Source organism: Antechinus flavipes, chromosome 6 (genome assembly GCF_016432865.1).
Source record: "Antechinus flavipes isolate AdamAnt ecotype Samford, QLD, Australia chromosome 6, AdamAnt_v2, whole genome shotgun sequence".
Taxonomy (NCBI): domain Eukaryota; kingdom Metazoa; phylum Chordata; class Mammalia; order Dasyuromorphia; family Dasyuridae; genus Antechinus; species Antechinus flavipes.
Window position 1 is genome coordinate 79,713,220 of NC_067403.1, and position 11,572 is coordinate 79,724,791.

Here is an 11,572-nt window from a genome sequence, read left to right on the forward strand (position 1 = left end):
GTATCTGTTTCAAGATATATCTTCTTCAATCTGTACCAAAAATTAAATGTCAAAATAAGTGCCTCTCCCTATTGAAACACTGGGTTTGTGCACTTTCTACTCTATTTTCATTTAATCCTGCCTTGACAAATCTGAATCTTTTTCAAAGTCATGTGCCTTTAATGCAGACGACCAACCACCTTAAGAACCACATGAAATAACTTTTATCATGTACCCCTTACACAATAACAAAAAATACCCTCTTAAACATGACAAAAGTCTAAGTGGGCTTATATTTCTTAGTATTACATTTAAGTGGTTTTAAGGAAGAGTGCAACAAATCTCCTATAAATCTAAGTCAGCCTACACTTAAGAACCACATGAAGCTTTCAGTTTTCAAAGAAAGATCATGAAAATGAGTATAGAGGGCCCTGGCTCCAAATGCAGGATGTTGAACCAAAAATCTAAAGAATGGACTTAATAACTTAGAGAAGTCCATATTACCTGTGTTTATTTATTTTTTAAAAATATTTTTCAATTATATTTCATTGTGGTTCTAAAGTAGTCAGAAGTGCTGTGGGCCACATGTTTTAACACTTCTGCTCTAGAAAACCTCAAAGTAACTGAGCACATCTGAGTTGGGTACTTCCTGGTTTCCTCCCAGTCATATCTATGCTCTCCTCCAAGCAAAAGTAGAAAGTTTTAATAATTTTAAAGCTTCAATTCTAAAGCAGTAGAACTTGAAGCTTTAGCAGTGTCCATTGAAGGACAATGTTGAGTACTATGAACTTTTAAAGTTAATCCTGACATTTTATAAATACCCAGTCAAAAAAAAAAATGATTTATGATGATTGTTATGAAAAACCTAAATACCACAATAAAATTACTAGATTCCTATGACAAGCATAGACTTGGGATAAGTTGAACATTATTATTATATCAAAAGAGATAATAACCGTAAAGTGCTTAACATAGTGCCTGCTATATAAATATATACATATTAGTTGTTTATCATTATTGTTATTACTGCCAAATAAACTTCCATAGTGCTTCCCTATTTTAACTTAATCTTTGAGTCAAGGTAATTTATTCATTTATATCCACCTGTTCCTTCTGCCTCTATCTTTTTTCTGCTTCTCTAAACATCCTGCCACCTTTTCATTGAAAACAATCGGTCAATAAATATTTATTATATGCTTACTATGTGCCAAATACTGAGCTCCTTTGCAGGAGATTCAAGAAAAGGCAAAGAAAGTTCCTGTCCTCCAGCAGATCACATTCTAGAGGAAGACAAAAAGCAAATGTGTACATACAATATGCTATATATATTAAATTGGAGGTAATCTCAGAGGAAAGGCTTTAGGCTTGGGAGATGGAGAGGGAGAAGCCTGGAAAAGGCCTCTTTTCAGAGAGTAAAATAAATTTATATATATATATATGTTTATATAACACCCTCAAGGAACTTATATTATACCTTTCCCCTAAGGTCATTGGGGTTAAGTGACTTGCCCAGGGTCACACAGCTAGAAAGTGTTAAGTGGCTAAGACCAGATTCCAACTCAGATCTTCCTGACTTCAGGGCTGGTTCTCTATCCACTACACCACCTAGCTGCCCTGGAGCTTACATTATATTTAAGAAAATAACACTGATAAATATAAATGGATAAAAAATAAATACACTATGGGGTGAAAGGAAGCTCAATAGGGGAAAAAAGTAAAAAAAAAAAAAAAAAAAAAAAAAAAAAAAAGGTCTCTTGAAAGAGATAATATTTCAATTGAGTCTTGAAGAGAGCTGAAATAGTCCAAGAGACAGTTATGATGAAAAAGAGCATACCAGTGGGGAAGCTAAGAAGTACAAAAGCACAGAGGAAAGGGATTGTATATATCAGAAAGAAGTAGATAGGTTGAGCTAAGACTTCAGAGTTCATGAGTGTCAGTAATATAAAATAATCAGCCAAAAAAGATTAGTCAGAACAAGAGCATGAAGGACTCTATATGACAAAAGCTTCATATTTTATCCTAGAAGAGAGAGCCACAGAACCTTCTCAAGAGGAAGAGTAAGAACTTCTGTCTACACTAGAACTAATAATTACATATAAGCTTAATAAGCATTTCTGTTGAATACTCTCAGAGTTTCAATTACTATATGTTTGTCCAGAGGTCAGACCATATCCTCTTAAAAAAGTTCTAATGCTTTTACAAATAGATTGACAATAACTGAAAATGAGAAAAATCATGCTTACCCTAGTATTCATCTAATCTGAAATACCATTTAAATGGTAGTGAAAACAATGAACTCACTATACCCATATGTACTTCTAGACAGAATGTATACATACATTAATCAAATACAGGTTACCCTCCAAAATAAAATGTATGACTGAGATCTTAAGAAAAAAAAAAATTAAGGTACACCCTGATGACCACCTCCAATTTAAGCCACATTAAGGTTGGATTTAAACTTGCTTGGGAGGAAAAGCATGGAATTTTGAGCTTTATGTGGGCTAAAACGATCTATCATTTTTCAAATCATATAAAATAAAGTTCCTAAGTGTTTGGTTTTTTTTTTTTTCTAGATAGAAAACCCTTGTAGACTGGAACTGTATTTTTTTTTTTAATTTCTGTATTCCCAACATTAACTTAAGAGTCTTGCATGTAATAGATCCTTAATGTTTATGAATTGCTCAAACCATTTTATCTATAGACACTACCTAGAGCAACACATAAAAATAAGATCTTGCTGAATCGAGAAGTACATTTATTGTCAAAAGAACGATTTATTGCTTTAAAAAAAACTAAACATAACTAGTAATATTACATAAAATTATCATTTTTGAAGCTGAACCACAAAAAAGACATTTGTAAAGCTGGGAAAGTTGTAGATAATAAAATGATCAAGCAAGTGGGGATGGCAAAACAGACCTAAACTAAAAACAGCATATTCAGGCTAGAAATATAAAGGAATATAGAGCAAATAGGAAGAATAACTTGTACCTCAAAATAGAACATCTCTCAAATAGATGATTCTAGAGCAGGGGTCCTCAAACTACAGCCCACGGTCCAGATGCAGCAGCTGAGGACGGTTATCCCCCTTACCCAGGGCTATGAAATTTCTTTATTTAAAGGCCCACAAAACAAAGTTTTTGTTTTTACTATAGTCCCACCCTCCAACAGTCTGAGGGACAGTGAACTGGCCCCCTATTTAAAAAGTTTAAGGACCTCTGTGCTAGAGAAATAAAAGGAGTATGTTTTATATTTTGGATAGCACACCAAATTCATTACACCAAAATAAACAAAATCACTTTAGATAAATCAGTGAACGATTCTGCATGGGAAGTTCCAACTTATATTCCAACTATATTCCAACAAATTATAGACAATACTGGACTAGATGGACCACTATTCTGTATCCAATCTGAATGCTCAGTATAGCATCTGTTTCATTCCCTAGATAAAGGTTCATGCAACACAAATCTGATTTTTACAGATCAGGTAATTATATAATATTAAAATTCTTTTATTAATATGGGATATCTGGTCAGAACTCTACAGCATAAAGTTTTCCATGTATAAATACTACTTTAAATTTGGAAACATAAAAGGAATGAAATCTTAAGTAGTCTTGATTTAAATAAAATTTGTCAAGTTTTGGCATCTAGTAACACAAAAGAAAAGAAAAGGTGTTTTAAAAGGGGGGGGGGGGAAGAAGGAGAAAATGGAATCTAGCCATTCTGCCCAACCAAAAAAAAGTGGCTTTTGGAACAGAACTTGTATTAAGTCATTTAGATTAAGAAGGAATAGAAACAACTCCCATGAAGTGACAGTCATTACAATGCCTTCCCTATTAATGAGAGGACTTCCTAGGGATTCAGAATTTAAGTGATTTTCAATTGAGCTACTCAAATTCCACTGCAATAAATGATACTGTTGTCTGACACAAACAATAAGAGAGAAGGAATAAGAACCTGCAGATTCCGAAACATATGAGCCACGATAAAATTGGACTTTGTGCCTCCAGATTCCCTCCACAAGCCCAACTCCATCATGTAAGGATATGGGAAGCTAACATCCAGTAATAGCACTAATCAGGAGAAAGGGTGGAGAGAAAAGAAGACTTCACCTGCAACAATGTAAGGGGTAGCCCATCTTCCACACTCTTGGGAAACTATTTCCCTCATGCTTTTTTGGAACAAGAGCTACAGCACCGTATCTCAACCAGTAAGTGGAGAAGACACACTGGTTTTTAGCGGAGATGTAATAGAATCATAGAATTAAAGGGGCCCCTTATTTATCCGATGAAGAAAGACTCAGAAAAGTTAAAATGACTTGCCCAAGGTCACATGCCTACGCAGCAAAGTGAGAATTTCCACTTGGGCCCCCTAAATCCAAACCCAGCACTCCTTTCACTGCACCAAGCTGCCACCAGTGGGTCCAAATGTTCCACACTTCCTCGGTTCCCACCCCCCACAATCCCCGCCCCCCACCCCCAGGTCAGTTTCTGAACAGGAGGACCGGTGGAGAAAAATGATAGAATACATGGTGTGGTGGGGATTTAACAAGTATTTCATGGCCTGAAAAAGTTAGAAAATTTTAAACTAAGAAAACTAGACTCCCGATCCTGTGAGAGCTAGACCCGCTTCCCCCGCACCCCCCACCGCAGAAGCCCCCAGCCATCTCCGCCCTTCCCCAGCAGCAGCCGGGTTGGGGGGAGGGGGGGTAATAAACCCAGTCCCTCGCCCCTCTGCCCTCTCTCCCAGGTCACTCACGCTTTGGGATGCAGGAGCGTCGCCCGGCTGCCTCCCTGCCCGCCTGCCTTCCTCGCTCGCAGGCGGCAGGGGAGGGCAAGGACACGAACACGTTGCCGGGGAAGGAGCGCTGGATGCTGCTGCGGCTGCTCTTCCTGTGCCGGGGAGGAGGCGGCCAGCCCGGCTCCCCGCTCCGGCTCAGGCTGCGGCCCCCGCCCGCCCGGGGCCGTTCCCCCGGGCACAGTCACGTTGGGGAACCTCCCGCTTTTGCTTTTATAAAAAGTTTCCTCGGGGCGGAGGAAGAGGAGCAGAAGTCGGGCGCGGGCGCTCCCCCCCGGCGGGTGCCCCCGGCCCCGCCGCCCTCGGGGTTGGGGCGGGGGAGGGGGCGCGGAGGGAATCTCCTCCCCCGGGCCCAGGCGAGGACGCGGAGAGGGGGGCCGGTCCCGGAGCCGGGGTCGGGGGGCGAGCCCCCGGCTTCCTGCTCTGCCCGCCGCCGCGGCTGCCGCTTCACATCGGGCTCCTCGCCCCCCCGGCCTTGGGGAGGCTGCTCGGGCCGCGGCCCCGGCTCATGCGCTCCCTCCCGGGGCGGGATGCTACGGCCCCGGGCGGGCAGCGGCGAGGAGGCTGGGGGACCAGCCGGCTCCGCTCGGCGCCGCCCTCGCTCCGGGCTCCAGCATGGGTCCCCCTCCGCACCCTGGGGGAGCCCCCTTCCCGGAGACGGTCCCTCTTCTCCCCGGGACAGCTAGCCGGCACGCCCCCGGCCGCGGCCGCCGCACTCCCTGCTTCCCGGGCCGGCTCCGGCTCCGGCTCCGGCTCCTGCCCCGGCGTGTGCGGCGGCGACGGCGAAGCGAGGTCGGGGGCGGGGGGCGCTGTAGAGAAGGACGGCCTCGGCTCCCGCGGGCCCGGGCTCAGCGCGGGGCTCAGCCAGGTGGCAAGGTCTCGGTCCGGCTCGCTCTCTCGCTCGCTCCCTCCCTCTCTGTCGGCGGTGGCGCCGGGAGCTCCGCTCGCTCTCCCTCCCTCTCAGTGCGGGACTCTCTCGCCTCACTCCAAAGAGAGAGCGAGAGAGAGGGGAGGGGGGACGACAGGGGAGCGGCGCGCACGGATGACGCGAATCACCTAGCAACAGTTCTTCCCTCCTCTCCACTCTCTCGCCGTTCCCTACCCCCCCGCCCTTTTTCCTCCTGCCATCCAGCACCCCCCGCCCCCCGCCCCAAGCAACTCGGGCGCCCGCTGATGATGCTGAGGTGGAAGAGGAAGTCGCGGCTGAGGGAGACTAGGGGGAGGTGGGTGCGCCTCAGGCCGCCGCCACTGCCGCCGTCGCGTATAGGGAGGGGGGAGAGGAAGGGGAGGAGTTGAGGCGGCTACGGTTGCCGCCTCTCGCCCCACCCCCGGCCTCTAAGAGGTGGCTGAGGCTGAATGGGGATGTAAGGGGTTCCTCCACCCTGGGGGAAGAAAAGGGGGAGGAGGAGACGCCGGGTGTGCAGACTGGAAGGAGAGGAGTCCCCCTCCCCCCCGGCGCGGGAGCGCGTGCGCACGCGCAGCGCGCTCGCAGACGTCTCGGCGGCCGGAGGTGAGAGTGAGTGGCTCCTGTCGCAGCTCGGAACCCCCGGGGGATTCACCGGCGTCTTCTCCGCCCGAGAGCGGCGCCGGATCCCGCTGCTGCCGCCCTCCCGCTGGGGTGAGTGAAGGGAGTGCTCGTACGTCACGGTGTGCGGGAAGAAATTCGGGATTTCGGGGGTGGCGGCCCCCACCTTTTTTTCTGCGGCCCACAGAGCTGTGACTTGTCCAAGGTCACGCACCATCGGCGCAACTGGAGCCGGGGTCCTCCGAGGTCCTCCGAGGATCGGGGCCTGAGCCCGGCGGGAGAGGGACGGGGCCGGTGATGGGGATGGAGATCCTCTGGGGGACACAGTGCTCTGCATTTAATAGAGTAGGAAAAGGAGGTCCCGAAACTTCAGGTTCGCTGCACTTGCCCAAGGTCACCGCCTTGGACGGCCCAAGAGCATCCTTTCTGACCACCGCGGTATAAATGCAGTCTAGGGCGAGAGACAACCGTGTCGGCACACGACCATAACGTTAGCAACCGATAATTAACTGTTGGAGGGGAGTGAGGTTTTTAAGAGAGGGGATTTCTGTAGATGTTTGGAAAATGCATTTGTATCTTTCTTTTTTCTTTTTTTTTTTTAAGATTTTAAAGCAGACACTTCTACGCAGTTGTCTTCTAGGCATTCTTCTGGTGGTGGGGAGAGGGAGGAGAGGGAACCGGAAGCTGGAAGAATACAAAATTACATAAGCCACTGTCCTTGCCTTTACTGCTCTTGAGTCCATGTTGGGTAAAAGACATGACAAACTATAATGCGTGGGCTCATATAAGTGCCTTAGGTAAAAGAGAGAGCTGCTATGTGAGATCCAAGTAGGGAAATTTTGATTACCTAGGATAAAATAAACAGGATAATCTTCGTGGAAGGGATGGTATTTGAATTGGGTTTTGAAAGAGGTATAGGAATTGAATAGATGGAGACAAGGATGACATTTCAGGCATAGGAAATGATCTTTTGAATAAAGGCATGGTTTTAAGGATACATAGTAATCCAGTTTAGCTAGTTGAAACAGTAGCAAAAGATAAGACTGGAAACATACAAATCATAATACAGAGTAACACCTATGTAAGCAAAATGCAACTGATAATCCACTTAACAGTAAGACGTTATGGTTTGTTTTATTTTTTTTTTCTAGATGAAATTGGCCTTTCTCAAGTGGCACTAAGACTAGTTTCCAAATTAGACATCCTGTGACAAAACAGCCTTGTGGGAGACTAATCATTAATGACTACAAAGCAAGTGGAGGCATAGGAAATCAGAAGTTTGGTCAGCCTGGGACATCTCAGCTGTTGAATTGAAGAACAGAGAAGACTGGAGTAGATTGCCAGTGTGTGGAGTGCTACAACTAGGCAGAAGAAAAGGAGACCAGAATCTAGCTTGGGACCAGTTCTGTATTCACTGAAGTCACTTGGTGTAGGGACTAAGGCTAGCAAAAAGTGCAGGTTAATCTTCAGGGGAATCTGCCATCAGAAACTGAAAATTAGGAGAATAAAAGACTGAAGTTATCAAAGATCCCAAAAGAAAATTCATTTTAAAAAGTTAAGATAAATCAACAGGTTAGCTATTAATAACTGAAGGGAAGATGGCATCCAAACAAACTGAGAAATCTCTGAGTAAATATAATAAGACGAAGAAAAATGAAGCGACTCGTGATGAAGCAGCAAAAACTTTGGATTCCCAAGAGAGTATGGAATTACAACAGGATGTTCCTGAATGGTACAAGAGAGAAATAAGGATCTTCAAAGCAGAATGTCTGGCCTATACAGGAGAAATAATTGACAGAATTGAAAAACTTGAAACTGCCTTAGCAAATTTCTCCAAAGAAAAAAAAGAGAAGCTTTAGTTTTATGAGGAACACAAACGAAAGAAGAAATAAAGTTGTATAAGGAGTATATGAATAAAAGTTTAGGATAGACAAAAAAGAGAATTAGTGAAGATTAAAAAACACTGATATTTTAAAACTAACAAAATAAAGGAGAGAAGAGGAAGGGAGGGTTTTAATCAACCAATGAAGAAAAAAAATGAGAGAGAGAATTACATTTTGTGAAAAAAAGAATGAAAAGGAATTAATAAGTAAACTCCAAAAACTAGGGGAAAGAATGATAAACAGGGTAGGAAGAATGGGGAAATATTTATTTTATTTATTTATCTGTTTTTTTATATCGTTCTTTTTTTGTAATTTTAAGTTCCAAATTCTGACTCTCCCCCCACCCATTGAAAAGGTGAGCAGTATGATGCCTTTATTTATATCTGTAAAGTCAATCAGAACATTTCTGTATTAGCCAGGTTAGGGGATAGGAGAAGGAAGAAGGGAAAAAACAATGAAAATGAAAAACTGTGTTCTTCGATCTCCACTCAATTCTCTTTCCAGAGATAAATGGCATTTTTCATTATGAATCCTTTGATATTACCTTGGATCATTGTGTTGATCACAGTAGTTTAAGTCTTTCACAGGTGACCAACTTTACACAATTGCTGTTTCTGTGTACAGTATTCTATTCTTCTCACTTTACTTTTTGCATGGTTTGCATGTCTCCAGGTGTTGTTCTTCTCACTTCTTGCACGGTTTGCATGTGTCTTCTCAGGTGTTCTTGTCACTTTATTTTTTGCATAGTTTGCACGTATCTTCCCAGATTTTTCTGAAACCATACTCATCATTTCTTAGAGCATGATAGTATTCCATCAAATCATATACCAGAATTTGTTCAATCACTCTACAATTGATGGGCATCCCCTAAATTTCCAATTTTTTGCCAACTACAAAAAGAGCTGCTATAAATAGTTTTGTACATATAGGTCCTTTTCCTATTTCTTGAATCTCTTTGTGTTATAGACCTAGTGGTGGTACTGCTGGATCAGAGTAAGCCTTTTGAGCATAGTTCTGCTGAATGCCTGGACCAGTTCAAAACTCCATCAACAATGCTTAAGTGTCACTATAGTTATACATTCCCTCCAGCATATGTCATTTTCCTTTTCTATCACATTAGCCAGTCTGATAAGTATGAAGTGATAACTCAGAATTGTTTAACTTGCATTTCTCTAATCAGTATTGATTTAGAGCATTTTTAAAATCTGTTAATAGCTTTTATATCTTCTGAAAACTGCCTGTTCATATCTTTTGACCATTTATCACTTGAGAGCAGAGAAAGGCATTTAAGGGTAAAGGGAAGCAAACCTGTAGAAATAGGGTTTCCTTAAAGTAGATTGAGCAAAAATAACTTAATATCTTTAGAGAACATGGATTTTTTTTTTTTTTTTAAATCCCAGCTCTGGGGAAAAAAAAAAAAAAGCCATTATTAGTCACACGGATAAAAATAAAAACCTAACTCATAACTTTATGTGTGAATGGATTAAATAATCCAATAAAATAAAAGTTAGAAATTGAACAAGAAAACAAATCCCCCAAAATCTATTGTTTATCAGTGTTGTTTAAAGGATTTCTTTGTTTTTCTTTATAAAATTGTCATATATGGAAAGGGTCTAGTGAAGGGAGAGAGGTACTAGAAGAAATTATGCAATGTAACCACCAATTAAATCAATAAAAATTTTAAAAGTGTAACCAGTTCTGTGTGGCCTTGGACAAGTCATTTTACCTCCTCTAAGTCTCAGCTTTCTCACCTATCCTCTAAGGGGATTTTTGGTTATGGTGACCACTGGGTTTGGAGTTGGGAAGACCTAAGTTCCCATTCCTCCTTATATATTAGATATGTGGCTCTGGCAAGATACTTCTCCTCATTAAGCCTGTTTCTTCATCTGTAAAATGAAGGAATTTTACTAGATAAACTCTGAAGTCTTTCCTTACTCCCAGTCTGTCATCCTAGCCTTAAAACATCTACACCAAAAAGTACTATCAAAATATTTAAATGGAAGCCCCAGAAGCTGGAGAAATCAAGAAAACTTATAAAGGAAGTGGCATTTAAGCTGAACTTTTAAGGAAATGAGGGATTCTGAAGAGGTGCAGGAGATATATTCTAAGCATGGACAAAATACAGGGAGAAAGAAGTGTTGTATTTGAGGAACAGTAAGAGAGCTAGTTTGCTTTGATATCAAGTGCTTTTAGTATAAGGTACAGTGAGGCCATGTATCCCTCAAATATATTAACCTTCTAGTTAACAAGTTTAATTCCCGTGGCACACTTCTCTACTTTTATTTCAGCTACACAGAAAGATGATCATACCATCTTGCCATCATCCAGGGGCATCTTAATTGAAGTTTGATGTTGGGATTAAAGGCATTAATAGATCATTGAGGTATTAATCCTAACATACATGAGCACTTAGCTCATAAATGTGTCCACCTTCATAGAATCATTGGATCAATATAGCAGAGTAATAACTTCAGACATATGTAGCTGGAACCTTTTATGTCAGGGGTGGGAAATGTCTATCCAGCAGGCCTCATAGTGCCCTTGAAATCATTTGGTCTGGCCCTGCCAAGGTAACTGTAGGCAACAACTTCCCACTGTTTGGATTCTTTGAGTTGATAATTTTGTATAACCCTAAATATCAGTCCCTTGGCAGAAAAAAGATTCCCCATCTGTTTTATACCCTTGAGCTAACACAGCCATATTTAGTTGGTTAAATGAAGGAAAGTGCACAGACTTGTATCACCTTTGAGCTAATCTATTGCTAATTTTGTTGCCTTTTCCTCCTAACCTGAGCCTTGGTAGAATATGAGATAGAATTAGGACACTGATCACAATTAGTCCTGTCATGTGCCACCTCTGTGGTATCAGGAACCTAAGGATCTAGATCTTTCCCTAATTAAATGCTTTTAGAGCTTTTACTCAGGGACCCTCTTATCCTGGCATAGGTGTGACTCTAAGGGGAAACTCCATGAAGAGTCATTACAGAGGGGAAATGTAGCCAGAAATCCTAAACTTTTCATTTAGCAAGACTGAATCTCACATCTCAATGATCTGGTTCATTTGGTAGAAGATTACTAATCCTTGAGATTCAAAAGGGTCCTCTTGCAAAGTGGTGATGATGAGTCAACACAGTACCAGAAATATCAGGAACACAGCACAGAGGACAATACCTCCAGTGTAGTCACAGATTCATTATGAATTAAGACTCAATTGTAATAAATTGACTAAGAGGTTAAAAGTCGATGCACATAACCTGTCGTGGAATCATGATGTGGAGACCCAGTACTTCCACCCATTTAGTATTCCCTAGCTCACCTGGGAACCTCCTTAGGGAAATGACAGGTCTTTGACTCTTTAGAGACTTTTATCTCTAAGGAGAT

The 11,572-nt window shown here is 42.4% G+C and overlaps 1 protein-coding gene and 1 long non-coding RNA gene across 2 annotated transcripts in view; one reads left to right on the forward strand and one right to left on the reverse strand.

The window, feature by feature from the left end:
* LOC127541399 (translation initiation factor IF-2-like) overlaps positions 1-5,401 on the reverse strand; it is a 71,496-nt gene extending 66,095 nt beyond the window's left edge. Inside the window, exons 1-2 of the mRNA XM_051966682.1 lie at positions 5,332-5,401; positions 4,746-5,289 (exon numbers count right to left, since the gene is read on the reverse strand). Coding sequence (XP_051822642.1) covers positions 4,746-5,289; positions 5,332-5,401 — 614 coding nt within the window. The remainder of the gene's footprint in view (positions 1-4,745; positions 5,290-5,331) is intronic.
* A 620-nt stretch (positions 5,402-6,021) lies between these two features.
* LOC127539965 (uncharacterized) lies at positions 6,022-9,887 on the forward strand. Its single transcript, XR_007948065.1, has 2 exons — positions 6,022-6,402; positions 7,461-9,887. It is a non-coding gene; the product is annotated as an uncharacterized LOC127539965 (long non-coding RNA).
* The last annotated feature ends 1,685 nt before the right edge of the window (positions 9,888-11,572 follow it).